Here is a 19,418-nt window from a genome sequence, read left to right on the forward strand (position 1 = left end):
TGTACCAAAATTATTTTATGTAAAATAAAATAATGTTGCCCTCCTAATAAATTATTTATAAGCACTGGTTTTTAGGCTAACACATGACTTTCTGATGGTAAGCCATGGCCAGTTTGAGATATTCTCTTTTCTTCTTCGGTCCATGTGTCAGCCGTGCATGTGACATGCAGTCATATATTAACACATCACGTACAATAACTGGCCATTCTCTGTTAGTGTTTATGGGCTAATTTACTTAATAATTTTTACCATAAAATTAATCACACCTATTTTAGCTATATAAATAAGTTATATTTGATATATATTATTAAATAATTATATAATTTTAAATTAAAGATAACGTAATATTTAATCATATAATAATACATCATATATATACTCATTTGTATTCCAAAAAATGGATCCATATAAAATTACTCAATTTTTTACTATAAAGCTTAAGCTTAATTAATGCACTCTTTAGGATTATTGATTAAAATAACCACTTTTTTTTGCCTTTTATACATAGATAATAATTTTTTTTCTTATTATACAAAGATAACTACTTTTTAAGTTAACTTTGTTTAAAAAAAAAAAAGAAGATTATGAGATTTAGGGTTGATTTGATGGGTTGGGCAGCTGGCCAATCACCTGGCCAACTAATTTTTTAAAAATAAATTGGTTAGCTGGTCAAACACTCAACCAACCTTCCTTTCATATTTTTATCTCACTTTATCTCATATTTCAGTCTTGATTGGGTTAATGAGTGAATTTTATGTCTTAACTGAGTGAGTCTATGTTTGGTTGGGTGAGTCTAGACTAGGTGAGTCTATGTTTAGTTGGGTGAGTCTTGGCTGGATAAGTATAAAACCTAAAAATATTTTACGTTTTAACTTGTATATGAATAATAGAAAAAAAAAAAAAAAACTCTATTTATATATATGAGAGAAAAAAAAAAGTTATTTTAATCAATATCCCTACCCTCTCTGCACGGGTTTCTCTTTCACATATAGGAAACTGCAGAAATCTTTCAAACAAAATGAAAAAAGAATCATTATTTTGAATTCTGATCAATCATATATGTGAATATTGCTAGAATTATCAAACAAAAACAGAAAATTAATATATCAGTATGAAGATTAAGGAGGATTCATCACCAACTTGATATCTACAGAAAGCCCTTTTGAATGTAAATGTTTTCTTCATCAAAATTAAACAATCTAAAATAGATCTAAGTAATGGAATAAAATTGTTTAAGAGCACTTCTTCCAAGTATAATGAAGGGGAAAAAAAAAAGAAGAAAATAGAAAGAGGAAGAAGAAAACATAGAGAGGTGTGGCAATAGTGGGAGCATAAATTGGGAGAAGCAACTCACCAAGAATGTCTTTAATAATTTTTGGTCAAAAAGATAGAAAATTAATAGATTATTTTCAGAAGTGTTTTTAAGAAGTGGGTCATCATCTAGATCAAGTTCTTGTGGCAATTTTAATTTAGGGTTTCGTGCAACTTGACGTGGGGCTGGCTTGCCATGGCCATCACTATTCCCCGGTTATAAGGAAAATGTAATAAACTTTCTTCTTTGAAAATTTTCACAAACAAACATGTGATGAGTACACAGCCTAGTAGATCATATTGAATACTCGCATATAATATCACAAGTTTAAAAGATCCGACAACATAACAGCAGTATAAATTTACATATTTCTGGGGATTGTTTGTGGCAACAAACTTGAATAAATATGTTTTATGTTTCAGAAGATCGATCAAAGGGAAGAAGAGAGGCAAAACGAAAGAAACTTACTTCAGCTTATTTGGAGTGTTGCCCCTTCACCATCTCGATCGATGCTTTAATTCTCATAAATTTATAGATTGCTTCAACTACTAAAGAAATTCAAGAATTTCTTCCCAGAAGACTTGTTTGCAGTACCATAGAGCTCCAGAACATGACGGCTGAATCAAGACTTAGAGCTTTTCAAAAGGCCTGAAATCAATGAAACCCAGAAATGAAGTTAATTGTAAGCAAAATAAGAGATTTAGAAATCTTAACTCTAATAATTTGGATCTTTTATACAAATGGGTGTGTGTGTGTGTGTGTGTATGTATATATATAGTGTCCAAATGCTTCCTACATTATTAGCTGAATAATAATAATAATAATAATTAAATATTATTAATTAGCACTTCTGAAACGCAAACAAAAGACAAATCTGATACAATGCAAAGGGTCAATTATATATAAAATTAATTAGCAAAGAAAGGGACATTCACATAATTAACGGAAATTAAATTAATTATAAAACAAAAGATATATAAAAAAAAGTATTATAAATAATTAGAGACAGATAACTAGATTTAATTAATATACCTGCAGGTTATATATATATAGATGTATAAGATCTCAGTAGTAGCTGATGTAAAATGCTGAATAAGCAATATCTGGTTTATCCCACTTACCCAAGATCTTCTTCACCCATAAATTAATTTAAGTTTTGTATGACTGTGAAGAGTATAAAATTATTGTACAATGTTATGTTCATTCGTGGAGACTAAAGAAAGGAAACATGATTGTTAAAGATGGTTAACCACAGACTTCTATGAATTTTCAGGTGTGTGTATGAAAGAAAGAAAGAAAGAGAGAGAGGGAGAGGGGAGGGAGAGCCTTAAATTTTCATAGGATATCTAATGTGTTTTAAAGATGGTAAGTTAAAGTGAGTAAATTAAACAGTTAATTTGTCTTTTCCATTAAAGTAATTACAATACAGATTAGGGTTTTTGAGGTCTTTGGACTAGGGTTTATTATGAAAGGAAATGAGAGATGGGGCCTGAATTTCCATGGTAAAAATTATGTATGAAGACTGTTCAACCATTTTCTTCTGCAAATCATCCTGTGTAGACCATGAAATTATACAGTCCAGTTTGATAATTAATTAACTGTTTGTGTGTTGTATTATCAATATTTCATGAATCAAAATTCATTCTATTGATGGATCTGATGAAATAATTATAAGAAGAACAGATAAAATTTTACCAGCTTCCTGGGAAAAGCAATAGGAACCAAAGTTTATTGCATAGGAAAATTTGAAGTCTCTTCATTTGGCTTCATTGTCGTCGTCATGGCCCTCTTCTTCTTTTTCTTCTTGTATGGAATTCCTCTAGCCTTAGCTTGAGAGTCCCTCACTTCACGCAGATAAAGCCGAATACCTCCGCTGGCAAACGGGTTTGTCTCCGGCAACCCACCGTTCTCTTCGTAGGCAGCTCGGAGGCGGCCGATGAGAGCATCCAGGCTTCCCCAGGCTTGTTTAAGCGGACAAGAACAAGGCCCTGGTGGCTCAGGCTGACCAAAAAACACACAACCCTGTAAGTGCACCTTCGTCTTCCCGAATTGATCAAGATACCGAAGAAAATCCAGCACATGATTAGAATTGCACTGCGAAAGCGCCACCGGGGGCCGCTGGTTCCTCAAATACTGCCCAAAAGTGTTCCAATCCCGCCGCTTTTGCGACTCATAGCGGCTGAGCGGCGGTGGAGGAGCGGCAGTATTAGTTAGTTGATGTTGCTGAACAGAAGAAGTAGATCTTGAAGATGATCCTTCTGCAACATCTTTTCCTTTGTTATTAGACATCGATCAGAGGTACTTCTTCTGCAACATGAATGATTTTGAGGACAAGAATCTTAATTGGGGGAGAAGGAAGGAAGAGTAATAGAATTTGAGAGGACAAAATGAAGATCACATCAGGGGGTAATGAGGAGACATGAAATGGGGCCTATCAAATTGCTTTAGCTCTCTTTTTTTCTTGCAATAACATTATTTCTCCCTTTAATTGTACTATTAGCATTAACTATGGCCTTTTTTCCTATATAATATAATTATGCTTCCATCATCAAAGCAATCATTATGGACTATATTACCTTAATTAACACTTTAATTACTCACTAACTCCCCCACTCTGTGCCTATAACCTGAGTTAATTACAGATTGGTTCACCATATGTAGTTACCCCTATAGAATTTTAGCATTTATTTTATAATATATTGAAAATCATTCCGCACATACGTGTAGAATTTGAATAAAACTATGTGTATAAATTTATTTATATAAACTTATATAAAAACATATAATTGCATAATATAATTATTTATTTTTTCTATTACTTCAAAATTATTCAATTGCATATTGTTACTCTTAGAGTTAAGGCTAAATTTGAATCGAGTTTGAGTTCCGCTCAAACTCAAATCAAGTTTTGTAGCTTAACTTATTACTAAAATAACATCGTTTTAATACATATTAATCAAAATGACATAATTTTATATCAGATTTTTAAAGTTCGATGAACTAAACACCCTAAAACTCAAGCTAAAAATTATTAAACTTTTAAATTTGAGCTCATTTAAACTGAACTCAAACAAATTCGAATTGAATCTAACCTTACTTAAAGTTTCATTTTGAATCTAGAGTCTCATTTATTGCACGTTTATACTTCAATATATTTCCAAATATAAAAGTTTATTTTATAATATAAAAGTCAATATATTTTCATTAAGAAGAATTAGGTTAAGTCATATAATTTTATAATAAAAAATATTTTTAAATAGAATCTTGATACTTTAAAAACTAACGTTATTAAAGAAAGACTCTGTTTAATTTTCTTCTTTCCGTTCAAGTTTTGATAATTTTATTTATAGAAAAGTGACAACCATGTGCATAATCAGTTTGCTGAAAGGACACTACTTTCGGATTTGTTAATAATACAAGGGAGCTTATATGCTGTTGGGTAAGAAACATGAAAAAAAAATAGATAAAATGTGGATAAAATATTATGTGAAACATCAAATTATTGGTGGTAAGAGACAATTAAGGTACGCTCAAGATTGTGATTTTACACTCATTTTGGAGGCTTTTGATTCATTTGGAATTGTTCGGCGATACTGCTCTCCCCAATATTTTATGATGATTAATACATATTATTATATAATTAAATATTATATTATCGTTAATTTAAAATTATTTAATCATAAAATAATATATTATCTATATATCTAATTATATATTTGAAAATATATTACACATAATTTTATTGTTTTTATAAATCTCAACCAAAGTTATATTAAAATAACAGAGTCCATGTTCTTCTATGTCTTGATCAAGTTGTGATGCATCTACAATTTGGCATTAGTTTTGAATTTGTAGCCAGTTCTATAGTCAATGAACCAGGTAAGTTAAAAGTTTGATATTAAAATATCGTCAGAAAACACCTGAATTCATACTTTTTATAATATAAAAACACATATTTTGTCACTCAAACTATTTCTTATGGGTATGAATGACAAATTTTAATGTCATAAATCCATCGACCTTCACTTCAAAAAGTAAGAATTTTAACAAGGGGAAAAATAGTCATTAAAAGCCTATTTTCCATTGCTAAAAAGTTTTAATGAGGGAAAAATCTCATCATTACCCATCATTATAGTTTCTCTTGTTAAAAAGTATTAACAACGAAAATAAAAATCTCTTCATTAATATAAATAAAGAGAGGTGTAAATTTTGTCATAAAAATAGTAATAACAATAAATATTTATGTCATTAAAACAATGTTTTCAGTCATTGAAATATTAATAATGATGAATATCTCTATCATTGTAAATATATTTATCGGTTACTAAACATAATATCACCTATAAATATTTTTGCTGATATAATTGTATAAACTAGTTATTGAATATAATATTAATTATAAATATTTTTGTTATTTATAAGAAATTTATCAATCACTAAATATAATAAATATAACAGTAAATATTTTTATTATTATAAATAAATTTAACGGTCACTAAACTTAACATCAACGATCAAGTCGTCTTTACGTGTTAATTTGGCATTTAAATTAGATTTTAATAGCTTAGCAGTTAAGAAAGTTACAGGAATTTTCTCAGGTTTCCACCCTTTTGAATCTCTTAGTTGAAACCAAGAACTTCAATAGTAATCATAATAATAAAATGTTAATAAATAATACAGTCTTTCTATGGTTGAATGAGTAATTTTACAAAGAAATTGTTGTTGGGTTGAAGTGAATCAAATCTTCAAAAATCATTCATGCACTCTTAGTGCTGTATATTAAACAGATTGATATGATTTTGACTGCACAAAGGTGGAGGGGTAGGCATATCTAGTATTAATCAGATGAGCTGTTTGACTCTCAAAGATTTTAATTAATTAACAATTAATTATGTTCACATAACAGCTTGGTTGAATACCATGATTCTAAAGGCTTAAATTTTCATTAATTTAATCTCAATCAACCATGAAACCACAGCCACGTATTGCTTTCTGATTAAGCATTTGTGGAAGCCTGAAATTGCAGTGTAACAATAACATTTATATATGTATATATTATAATGATAGTCACCACCACCATTGCTACAACAAATCATCACTGTTGATAATGCAGAATCATGATTCTGAAACAATACTAAATCTTCCAGTGTTAGTGATGTTTTTTGTTTTTTTATTTTCATGTCATCCTGAAGTAAATCATACAGAAGAGATATTAGATATATATGTGTCTCGTATCATTTGAAGATGTTAAGTTAAAAGTGATTAAATAGTATATGAACTGTTTAAGTTGTCAAGATATTTTTTGGATTGTAAAACCTAAAATCAAAAGCATGAAAAAGTAAGTGAACAATGTCTTGATAGAGAGATGTGACAAATGACCTTAGAGTCATTTTGTGTGTTCTCTTGAGCGATCATGAGATAAACCTTCCTTCTGTAAGGGAGCTATTGAACTTGAGATGTTACAGTTTTACTCAAATTTTCTTTACCCTTTGTTGCTTTTAGATTTTTTTAATATCATCAACATGCACACAGCTAATGGCCAAAAATCAAAAGCATGATAAACTAACTGAACAATGTCTTGATAGAGAGATGTGACAAATGACCTTAGAATCATTTTGTGCATTCTCTTAAGCGATCGTGAGATCAACCTTCTTTCTGTAAGTGAGCTATCGGACAAAAGATATTACAGTTTTACTCAAATTTTCTTTACCCTTTCTTGCTTTTGGAATTTTTTATTATCATCAACATGCACACAGCTGAAAGGATTAGTTTCATCAACACTATTTGTAGCAATTAATTTTTGTAAAATGACTTCTTCGATCGATTTGCGCTCATACATGCAACTACGGGATTTAAATTATTCCTGTAATTTTAAAAGATAAAAAGGTCATTAGGGTTCGAGATTGTTGTTTTCATAAAAAAATCAGACTACCAATGGAGTTATAGTTCATGTATTTTAATCAGTAATTAGATTTGGAACTAAAAAGTAATATTATTTATTAATATTGCTAATTTAAAAACTTCCCAAATCATTAGATTAAGAGTTGTTGAGAAAAATTGCATTGTTCTAGTCAAATATTCTTGTTTTGAAAAAATAATATTGTTTTTTAAAAGCAAAAACAGGAAACTACACTTTATGTTTTAGAAAAGTATAAGAGTTTGTCTATTTTCAAGATGTTTTTTTTTTTTAATACAAACATTAGATTTTCAAGAGCTCTTATGTTTTCTTAATTTAACTGTTTTTCAAGCGTACCACTGAAAAGGGTTTAGGGTTTCTTTTCATTTGAAATTTGAAAGTAAATTCTTTAAGTTGTATATTATCAATATTTTAAAATTGAAAAACGTGCTCGATAAAATATTTAAAATAAAAAATGGTCTTTATTGAAAAAAGATACATATTAAGAAGAAAATGTGACTACTAATTAGGAAAGGGAGTATTTATTTATTTTTTAAGTAATTTAAAATAAAATTTTATAAGTATGATATGAATTCAAGCTTAAATTTTTTTTGTAAATATTTTAACATTTTATCAATTTTACTAATTTCTAATAAAGGCAAAGGATGTTAATCAAATTTTGGCCGGTTAATTCTGGTTATGGTGACGTTTGTGTAGTTATTTAGATTTTGTTAAATCTTTCTTATTTATTTCATTAAAGACATAAATCTACTAATTTATTTTGTCAAAAGAGAATTATTCGACGGGATGGGTTTGATTAAACATTTCACAATGCAATTAATGTGGGATTGTGTTTCCAAACCTAAATTAAGGTAATTAAGGGCGATTGATGATTGCTCTTCTTATATATATATATTTTTTATTATTCATAATTTATTATTTAATTTGTGAGATAATAAAATATTTTAATAATTTATATCATCAAAATAAAGTTATTATTGATAAGTTAAAAAATGATAGTTTGATTATCATTTATATCTAAGTGTTATAAAATTATCAATATAATTTTATTTTATTTATTAAATATTAAAAATTAAATACCTAAAATGAAAACTTAAAAGAATAATTTAATAAATTAATTTCATTATTTGACAACATAAAAAATTCTAATATATTATAAATAAAGATAATATTTAAAAAAAAAACTCAATAATGATTTATACATGTGAATATTTTGTTATAGTTAACCAAACCTAATTATTATTTTTATATATTAAATTTATCAAATATAATAATAAATTATACTAATAATTTTTCAAATAATTTATTTTTGATAATAAAATATTCTCCCTTAAATGTATTAATATTTTATTTGAATTTAACAAAAAAAAGTAAAAGCAAAATTAAGAAAAGCAGATTTAATTTTTTAATATAGTAAATACTCAGTAAAAGGGATGAGAAAAATTAGTGTTTTTATGTATTCTCTCCCACACAGAGAGAGAAGCCAGATTACAAAGCAATGCTAGATATAATTAGATATTTCGATAATGTATTATTATGTGATTAAATATTATTTTATTTTTAATTTAAAATCACTCAATTATATGATAATATAAATATATATTCATATATTAAAATTGAGTAGATATAGTTTTATTATTTTTTGAAATACAATATTGCTTATTAGGAACATATATTTTTTCTCTATATTCTGGGAAAATATTGCATAGGAAAGTTCTTTGTGGGTTGCATAGGAAAGGTTGCTGTTAGTTAATTCAAGTAATCCACAACTGTAATAGAACCCTAATCCCAAAATTAATTAAGTGAAATCAACATAAGGTTGATTAAAAACCAAAGAACAAGTTTTATGAGAAGGATTATTCTTTTGAAAAGGGAGTGACTATAGCCTTCTTAATTTATTAACGGAGTAATATTCTATATATTCATTTTGAATATACAAATGAATATATATTTATGTGTATTATCACGTGATTAATTATTATTTTATTCTTAATTTAAAATCATTTAATTATATGATAATACATATAAAATATATACATATTTATATATTAAAAATAAATACGTCTAATTGTATTGTTATTAATAAGATTAAACCAAAAATCTCTCTACAAAGATACTTCATAATTATCAAATTTGAGTGTATACGCCAAAAAAGACCTTTTGGTTTGTCACCATTACTGTTGCTAATAGCCTTATTCCCATTCTTTTGTTATTTCTTATAATGAAAATTATAATATTTTAATAGTTTTATACTCGAAATTAAACTTTATTAATTAAACAAGTAAAATTATTATCTAAAATCAAATGTGAATAACATTGAATTAGAATTGAATTGTGAGAAGTTTAGAAAACTTTATATTGATAATAATAAGTTAAACTTTCTAGTCAAGGGATTTTCTAAGTGTAGAGATAAAAATAACGCTAGTAATTAAATTTTATCTTCTAACTGTCTTTTTACTTTTTTTTTTATTCTTTTAATATTTTATAATTATTTTTTTCTCCCTCTCTTCATCGCTTCCTTTTTTTACTATGATTGTTAAAGGATTAATTTTATCTTTTTATCTCTTATCTCTATTTATATTTTTTATGTATTTTATCTCTCTAATTTTTCGTAACTTTAATATCTTTATTTATATGTATATTTATCTTCATCTGTATAATGTGTAAATAGTATTATATCTCTTTGTATCATTCATTCAATACAAAATATATTTTTCATAAATTATTTTATAATTCCGACAATACATCTCCCTCTCTTTTTATACTCTTATTATTTCCCTTCTTTTCTTTATATTTTATTTTGACATCTAGAGCAAAAGCCATAACAACTATCACAACTACTAGCTCAACATTTTGCATGGTCATCACAACAACTTCAAAAGCCTATATATAATAGTTTAGACAACTATTAATACAGGAAAGTTACGCACAGCAAGAAACGTAAAGAAGCCCAGAAGCAAGAATGGCAGCGGTGGCGGAGGTGGCAAGGTGGTGTCGTGATGGCAACAATTTAAAGGATCATCGGAGAAGAGTAAATAAATTTTTTAGAGGATGAATTATTATTAAGCTTTAATATAATATAATAAACAATATTTTTATCTTTTTTGCAAAATTTACAGTAAAACTCAGTAAAATTCATTAGTTAAACGGTGGATAAGTTGCATTTTCGGATTTAAAGGGTAAAAAAATTATTTAGAGTAGACCTTATATTGGGATTCATGGTGTTTCAAGGCTACTACTTCATTGGGAGATTACTTATTACAATTATTGAAATTAAATCATATTTAAATGACAACTAACCTCCTTAATTAATTATTAGAAGACTTTATGCCACTACATAAATTAATCATGAATTATCTCTCAACATCATCCTCCCATAAACCTATAATTTAATTGATTATATTATTCTTTTTTTGTTAGTGAAAGGTTAAATAAAATATTAATATATTCCTAGGTGGAAAAAGGGTAATCCATCTTTACATCCAATCCAAATCCCAGAAAGATTTGAGATTGGTTAAATTTGTATTAAATTGCACTCAAAAGGTTGATTCCTTATATTATTGGGACCTGTAAATTTTTGGTCAATCAACATTTCAAGTAGAAGATTAGTCTGCATCATGGCCATTTTGATTCCCATTAAACAAGGTAAAAATTTCCAAATTACAATAGTAATTTTACCCTAATCTTTTTCTGGGTTTATTCTTATGCCTTCTTAGACTCTTGACAAGGTTTTTGTTCTTATGTTAAAATTTATGATGATGCAATAAAAATAATTGAGAAAAGTGGTTCATTTTTATATTGTTAAGAGAATCTAACTTTTTTTTTTACAGCATAAAATAGGTAAATCATTCTTATCTACTTTATTGAAAGTTGATTCCATTTTTCAGATATTAATGTAGTTATTGTTATTATTATTGGCCAATAACTTCATATAAAGTGATCACTAGCGCATTCTCTATCCCTCCACGGATCGATTCACAAATTATCTATTAATATTAATTTTTTACTATTTTTTTTTATTTTAATGGTTAATTTTGTAATTTTTAATATTTTTCTCTTCAAATATATAAGTATTTCGTGAAATGATGAAAATTTATTTTAAATTATAAAACTATTTTCTATAAATTTGAAAATGTTTAGTGTTTATATTCTTTAAATTTGTTTTTAGCACAATAAATTTTTTAATTTTAGGGTGAATTTAAATTCATTTTATATTTAAAAAAAATATGTAAAATTTATATTTAATGTGTTGTAAATTTGATGTTGTAAAAGAAAATGATGATAAATATGAAAAAAATAACAGATGACTTACAAACATACCTGTTCTACTTGCAAAAATCTGTTATCTGTAAATACAAACTTAAAATAGATAAAATTCCAAAAATTCAAAATGTATACCTGTTTTTAAACAAATTACCCACAGATCCTGCAAATAACTCATCCGTTTTGCAAGATCTACTTACTGATTATGCAGATGTTTGAAAGGGAGGCCCCAAAAATAAATTTAAAGTTAGCTAAAGATGTGTGTCTTTTGAAGCAACAAAGCCAAGACCTTGGATAGGCCTATCTACTTTAAACTTAACAGCCCATAATGTTTGTTTGCATAGAATACTTCCAAATTGGAAACATTTCATCTTCATTGTTAATAAAGATAAATAAAAAGACTTTTGTTACTGACACGATACAACTTTTGTAATAAAAACCATTCCTAAATTCAGTACAATTTACCAATGGAAAGCATTTCAATCCTTCTTTATTTGATTAGAATAATTCTACTCGACAATTTTACACTCCATACTTGATGTATCCTACTGAAGTGTTCTTATCTTTGATAAGAGTCCCCAGCATTGGGGCAAGCAAGCATTTAGAACTATCTTCCTTGTAGAAAAATCCCAAACACTTGCAATCCTTGTTACATTTTTCTCTGCATTCTGCAACCTTCATTGGCCCCTCTCCATCATTCAAATATGGGTTCAGAAAATGCTCTACTCCCACAATCTTATAGTACCCAATCTTAGCCCCTTTCCCGCACAGCGGTGCCTTGGGCGGCGCACAGCTTTCGCTCCATCCCAGCAGCCCTTTTGGGCTCGGGCAGGCCACGCACATCGCGTTGTCACATAAGCCGTATGTGTCACATTTTGATGGCAATGCACATTCTCTAACGAAGTAACTTGAGAAGAAAGCAAAACTTTCTTCCCATTTCAAGTAACTCACTTTGTCATAATAAGTGAAGGCCTTCAGGTTTCCATCTGAACCGAGCCGCAGGAATGAGTATGTTGCATTGTAATTGAGCTTATTGAGGTTGATTTGTCCCCCGTTACCGATGGGACGAACCTGGAGGAGACGGCGGCCATTGCCAGGTGACAGTGCAGCCGGCGTCTGGTCCTGGTTTACTGTCAGGACTAGCTCATATGCCGTTGCTTCATCATTTTCAGGCACAACATCGAATGTTATTATGCTTCCATAGTCAGTCCCCGGCCAGCCTCCATATATAAGCTGCTCACCAGAATTATTCACAAACATGGTGAACCCTTTATGATCAAGAACAATGCTGTACCGTCCATTGGACCCGATCATGTCAGAAGTCCGGCTAACAAGCTTGTTAACACCGTTGATTTTAACCGACTGGCCAGCTAATAAAGTATCAGTGGGATGATCAAAACTCTGCCAAATAAATTTCCCATTTTTATCATGTAGCACCAAGTTACCATTTGGTAGTAGCTTGATGCCAGTGACACCTTTATTAGCCGTATCTGTTTGCCACACCAGGCGACCGTCGGCGTCCGCCAGCACAAAGTTGCCGTCCTGGCCGAACGTCAGGGTGGCGTTTTCGTGAACGGGGTCGTTGCGGTTGGCGTCCCAAACCCAACGCATGAGACTTTCGTCGCCAGGGACGCCGGCCCTGATGGCAAAAATGTATGCGTCAGGAGTGGTGTTGTAGAAACAAAGGCGAAATGGAAAAGTGTAAAATGTGTAAACATTGTTTCGGATGACACGGTAGCTGGCGTCGTATTCGATTATTCGGTCTCCGAATTCGCCCTGGTTGATGAATTTGAAGGTCTGGTTTTCAGGGACTTGGGATAGAGTGGTGAAGGCAAGGCAAAGGAGAGTGAAATTTTTGTATTATGAGAAGCCATTTTGCTTTAAAACTTGATGGGTTGGTTGGTTGTGGTATTTATAATTCTGGATTTTCTCTTTAGGAGGGTTGAGCAGTCAAGAATGGCGGATCAGCAACACGCAATTAAGCATCTGGGACCATCTGCACTCTGTTTCTGACCAAATGAAAAATGATGTGCTGGGGACGCCAACCCTTATGGTTAAACATGAATGAATCACTTCGAACAAATAAATTGAATTATAAAATATTAAAATTTCTATATATAAGAGTAATTTTAAGATTAATGATTTATCTGATATAGTATTTATGAATGTGTTACTAAACTTAATGTTATCAGATTTAGTATTTTATTTATCAATAAAACTATGTATACCTATTTTTTGTACATAATTTGTGTATATAGATGATGTGTTATCATGTGATTGAATGTTTTTTTATCATATGATGATACATGTTTTAAAATCACCTAATTACATGATGACACATCACTGTATATATAAATTGTGTATCAAAAATAGGTACACATAGTATTACTCTTTATTTATTTAATATAATTAATTAAACTAAAAAGTAATCTAACTCAAATAAGATTTATATGAAAGACAATAAACCAATCGTGAAAATGTGAGATAAGTTAAAAAAAATAACTTTAATGATAAAAGATTAAAATTGTAAATATAAGAATAATTTTAAATTTAATAATTTATTTTATATAGTGTTTATAGGTGTACTGTTAGACTTAATATTATTAAATTTGGTATTTTATTTATTTAATATAATCTATTAAACTAAAAGAGCAATCTAACCTAAATAAGATTTGTGTAGAAGATAATCAACCAGCCATGAAAATGTGGGTAAGTTAAAAACATCGTTTGAATTTCATGGACAAGTTGCAATTAAGCATTCGGTACCCTGTACACTCTGTGTCTGACAAAACCAATCTTGGAGCAATATTGACCTTGAATGAGTTGACGAAGAGAAACTATCCTGATGTAGCCGCCCTGGCGTTTTGTGGGAATCAGAGATGTGCCCTTATCCAAAATCCTATCCTTTTCTCCTTTGAGTTGCTTCATCTTCACAGCATTACAGCAATGGTAACACTTTTTTTTTTTTTTTTTTTTAAGTTCGGAAACTATTGAGTTGGGCATTTTTTTTAAGGTTGAATTAATTATATTAGATATGTTAAATTTTAAATTTAATTATTGATCCTATAATCTTTAAATTAGTTAAATTAAAAATTTAATATCGATAAATTATCAAAAAAAAATTAAACTTATATGAGTTTCTTTTTTTATCACTCAATCTCTTGGGAGTAAACCGTGTTCACAGCTCACAACATAAACTAATGTAATTACACATTCTTCACACTATTAATGCTGATTATGGTTAAGGGTTAATCAGTCAATTATAAATTAATGCCAATGGATTAGAAATTAATCTGAATGTCTCTTCCGGATTCTTTATTGTAATTTATTGCTGTATATACAGATCGGTCAAAGCCCACCAATAAATAAGCGTTGAGATGATTGGATGTGGCTGGGCTGGCAACTTAATTCCTCACATTGCCATCAATTTTGACCGGATTTTCGTTGACGGTCGGATTCAGAAAAAGTACCGTCTCAGGAGCATTAATGGTATCCTTTTTCTGGCAAATTGGCTAAAAATATATACGATCTATGTGCTTGCTTCGTGAGTTAGCCGCCTCCTTTGTTGAAATATACGACAAAAAGAACACGAGAAAATAAGTTTTTTCTGCAGATGCAATAGATTTACAGCTTGGAAGTTAACGTCAAAGTTGTTTGTGGTTAGAAATGAGGTTCAAATTTTAACATGAAATTGGCTGTAAAACCTGTTATTGTTTTAAATTCTGAAACAAATTATACTGGTGTGAAGATGACAGTTTGTCAGATTATGAAAGGATTAGGCCTAATCAAATCCTGTGATTCAATTAGACAGCATAATATTTTTTACGCAGTAAAGAAAATGACCTTTCTAATACAATGTGCAATTATTGAGATAAGGTTTTGAATCGGTAATACCAGTCGAAAAATACATAAAAAATGAGGCAAAACTGCCAAACATAGCTGTAAAGTTGACGGGAAGGTGCATGTATGGAAGAACAAAATAGTATTTAAATAGAACCTGCAGACTCATCTCTCCATCAACAACATTGAGCAGAATGTCATCTTCATCTGCATTGTTTTCTTTCTTCTTCTTATCTCTCCTTTTCTCCATTGTTAAAGCTGCTGTTCCTCTCTCAGCTACGTTTCAGTTTGTCAATGAAGGTGAATTCGGGGACTACGTTGTTGAGTATGGCGGAAATTACAGAGTCCTGAGTGTGTCTAATTCTCCTTTCCAACTCTGCTTCTACAACACCACTCCAAATGCTTACACTCTTGCTCTGCGCATGGCCACCACTCGATCGGAATCACTCTTCCGTTGGGTTTGGGAAGCCAACAGAGGCAAACCGGTTCGCGAAAACGCCACCCTCACGTTTGGAACCGAGGGAAATCTTGTCCTTGCCGATGCCGATGGCACCGTAGCTTGGCAAACAAACACCGCTAACAAAGGTGTTGCTGGATTCAAGCTACTGTCAAATGGAAACATTGTGCTTCATGATTCAAAGGGAAATTTCATTTGGCAAAGCTTCGACCACCCAACTGATACACTCCTGGTGGGTCAATCTCTCCGCGTTGGAGGAGTCACCAAGCTCGTCAGCCGAGCATCCGCTAAAGAAAACAAAGACGGACCTTACAGTTTTGTAATGGAGTCGAAACGATTGGCGTTGTATTATCAAATCAAAAACTCCCCTAGCCCGGTTGTTTACTCAGCACCAGAACTATGGAAAACTCAGGGCACTTTTGAGTATGTGAAATTCAATTCCGCCCCGGAAAATGATGACAATTTTGCTTATGAACTAACTCTAGAGCTCTCAACCGGCGGAAATCTTATTTTAGGTAGGCCAAAATACAACGCCACATTGTCAATTCTCCGGCTAGGAGTTGACGGAAATCTTAGGATATTCACCTACTACGACAAGGTCGACTGGGGCGCATGGGAAGAGACTTTCACTCTCTTCTCCAGAGATTCAGTTTGGGAAAATGAGTGCCAGTTGCCAGAGCGATGCGGCAAATTTGGGGTGTGTGATGAGTACCAATGCGTTGGTTGCCCATCGGAGAAAGGCCTGCTGGGGTGGAGCCAGCAGTGTGAAGCAAAGAAGTTGAGCTCTTGTGGGGTGAATGATTTTCATTACTATAAGGTTGAAGGAGTCGACCATTTCTTGAACAAGTATAATTCAGGAATTGGACCGATTAAGGTCGATGAATGTGGGAAGAAATGCACAACAGATTGTAAGTGTTTGGGGTATTTTTACAACCAGGATACCTCAAGATGCTGGATCGCCTATGAATTGAAGACTCTGACTAAAGTCTCAAACTCAACACATTTTGGTTATGTTAAGGTACCCAACAAGTAAAAATCTTTGTCTTTTCTTGTTTGTTGTAATCTGTTCATGGGAAGTATGAATGGAAACTCATTATAATAAGTTGTCTGTGGAATTCAAGTTCCCACAGAAAGTTGTTTTATGAAAATAAAAGTGTTGGGTACGAGAGCTTTTACTTGAAATGCTCCTCTTCATTTTTGGTCTGGCTTCAATATCTAAGAAAAGGGTGATCAGTGAATCAGAATCCTATATTTTTCCATTATGATTAACAAAATATCATGGAGACAGAGACATTGTGATGGCCTTCCACCACATTTACTTGTTATATATTAAAGCTTCTCCTTGTCCGAATCTACGCATACGATATCTGTGGATTATTTCCGACGCCTAGCTATGGTTACAACAATTAAATATATCTTTTATATGTCAATTGTCTAAAAATGTTCATAAATTTTCTAAGCAAAGATAACAAGAAGGGAAAGTTATCATTTTTATAAAATGCAATGCTTGTATGTTCTTTCTTAAGTAGGGAGGACCTTACGAAACTTTATTAATTTTCATAATTTTACACTATTTTGTATAATTTACCCAAAATAGTACGATCTAATAAAATCTAATTTGAATCACATTGTTTCACCATAATTCAGGCTAAATCGCATTTGGAATAGTTTGCTTTAGGCCGTGATGTGATTCTTGCTAGTACAATTTTAACATAATTATACCATTTTGGATGTGATAGTCAAGATCTTATTTACCTAGAGGCCCCCCACACAATCCGCAAAATTCATACCATACTTTGTGTGCAGGCTGACTTGGCCCCTTGACATGTTTTGTTAACGGGTTCCAAATCGTGGATATGAAAACTAAGTTTTAAAACTTGAAAATGGAAAGAAGATAAAGTAAATATTGGGTGGGAAACAATCGTTCTCTCTCAATGAAAGAAGACTTCCTCGTACGGTAATTACCAAAATCACTTTATTTATTATTTGTATGCTTGAACAGATGGGTCAAAAGCAGAAAATAAGTGATTCCGAAACAACTTTAGCTTTTGTTGAAGGCCAAACGACTGTGTCCCACCCAAGGTTTAGTAAAATGACAAAATCTTACTGCTAATTTTAAAAAATTTAAATATCTATTTTTTTGGGTTAAAATAGACGAATCGTCTATTTTTCATCCGAGAGTTGTTTGGACGGATAAAGACGAATCATTTTTACCTGTATGAAGAGATAAATCCATCTTCATTTAACACAAATCAATGATGGGGGCAATAGATTGATAGGAGAGAAAGATTTAAATAAAATTAGTTGTCAATCAAAACTGTGGTTATATGCAAAGAAGGAAAAAAAAAAATCTTAGAAGAGAAATGATCAATTTTTAAATTTTGAGTAAAAAAAATTATTAGATTTTTAAATTTATAAAAAAATGATAAATTTTTAGTTTTTTAATATTTTTATCTTTAATTTTAATAATAAATTTTAACCGAAAAAAAAATTTTAAATTTTTAAAAATTAACACATAAAATTTGTTACATGACTAAACGTTGGAAGGGAAATAGTCCTTGGGCCTTTGTTGAATTTGTCAAAGCCTGTATCTTGCCATTTGCACAAACACAAATAAGTAGGTCGGCAAATCACCGGCCCCCACACCCACCCATATAAGTAGGTGTGCAAATCACTTCATTTCTTTTCTTTTCTCCCACACCAACCAACCTTGACTTCCATCTAATAAAAATAATATTTAAATTAAACTATTAATCAAATTATTTATATCAATATCTTAATAATTGATCTTAATTTTTAAAATATGAATATATCTATTTTGCTTTAGTTTCTTTTTGCATATTGTATGTGAAAAAGTAAAAACTGTCACAAATTCACAGTATTTGTAATTACAATCACTCATGTAATTTTATTCTACATTTTTTTAATGTAAAAACAAAAATTTCGTGGTATTTTCCTGTGTTTTCTTGTTAATTACGCTATTAATTAATTAATCATTAATTGTGGATTATGTCAAGAATGGTTTTGTTGCCTATCATTTTTAATAGGCCAAATGGCTAGTTCCCACCCAAGATTTGATGTAAATTTAATTGTTCACTTGTTAATTATAAAAAATATAAATATCTATCAATCTATTAAATTTTATTGTTATTGTTAGGATAAAATTATCATTTAACAAAACATTTAAAAAATTAAAAATTTATCACATTTTTTCCTTAGGTTTAAAAATTAGCAAACATCCCCCACTCAAAGTTTGAAAAATAAACATTCTTCCCTAAAATTTTTCTAGCCACCGTTGTTGGTGTCCAGTTGCAGCAAAGACTGCATTCTCTCTTCCTCTCAGTTTCTCTTTTTTTTCAGTTCTATTTTTGACTATCACCGACTTAGGAAAATAATCGATAAAGATATGTCTTTGTCTCTAAATAAAGACGCGATTCATTTTTGTCAGCCAATAATGATTGAAAATGGAGCACAGTCGAGAGAGAAGCTGAGAAAGAGGGAGAACGTGGCCATCAATGTTGTCTCTAGTTGGCGACAATGTGCTAGAAAAACCCTACGGGGAAATAAAGTTTTTCAAACTTTTAGGTAAAGAAAATTTGTTAGTTTTTTAACCTAAAGGGTGAAAACAT

At 30.3% G+C, this 19,418-nt stretch overlaps 3 protein-coding genes across 3 annotated transcripts; 1 reads left to right on the forward strand and 2 right to left on the reverse strand.

The window, feature by feature from the left end:
* Window positions 1-1,602: 1,602 nt before the first annotated feature.
* LOC123214275 (protein LIGHT-DEPENDENT SHORT HYPOCOTYLS 7-like) lies at window positions 1,603-3,723 on the reverse strand. Its single transcript, XM_044634047.1, has 2 exons — window positions 3,008-3,723; window positions 1,603-1,960 (listed from the first exon to the last, which is right to left on the reverse strand). Exon 1 carries the CDS (start codon window positions 3,599-3,601, stop codon window positions 3,041-3,043), a length of 561 nt encoding a protein of 186 aa, XP_044489982.1. The 5' UTR covers window positions 3,602-3,723; the 3' UTR covers window positions 1,603-1,960; window positions 3,008-3,040.
* An 8,158-nt stretch (window positions 3,724-11,881) lies between these two features.
* Window positions 11,882-13,352, reverse strand: LOC123199335 (EP1-like glycoprotein 2; the record flags this gene model as incomplete). Its single annotated transcript, XM_044614629.1, has 1 exon — window positions 11,882-13,352. A coding segment is annotated over one exon (1,338 nt), but the record flags the coding sequence as incomplete, so codon positions are not given.
* Window positions 13,353-15,481: 2,129 nt separating this feature from the next.
* Window positions 15,482-17,140, forward strand: LOC123198541 (epidermis-specific secreted glycoprotein EP1-like). The gene has a single exon (XM_044613591.1). It carries the CDS (start codon window positions 15,527-15,529, stop codon window positions 16,820-16,822), a length of 1,296 nt encoding a protein of 431 aa, XP_044469526.1. The 5' UTR covers window positions 15,482-15,526; the 3' UTR covers window positions 16,823-17,140.
* Window positions 17,141-19,418: the final 2,278 nt, after the last annotated feature.

The sequence above is a fragment of the Mangifera indica genome, chromosome 1, assembly GCF_011075055.1.
Source record: "Mangifera indica cultivar Alphonso chromosome 1, CATAS_Mindica_2.1, whole genome shotgun sequence".
NCBI classification, from domain to species: Eukaryota; Viridiplantae; Streptophyta; class Magnoliopsida; order Sapindales; family Anacardiaceae; genus Mangifera; species Mangifera indica.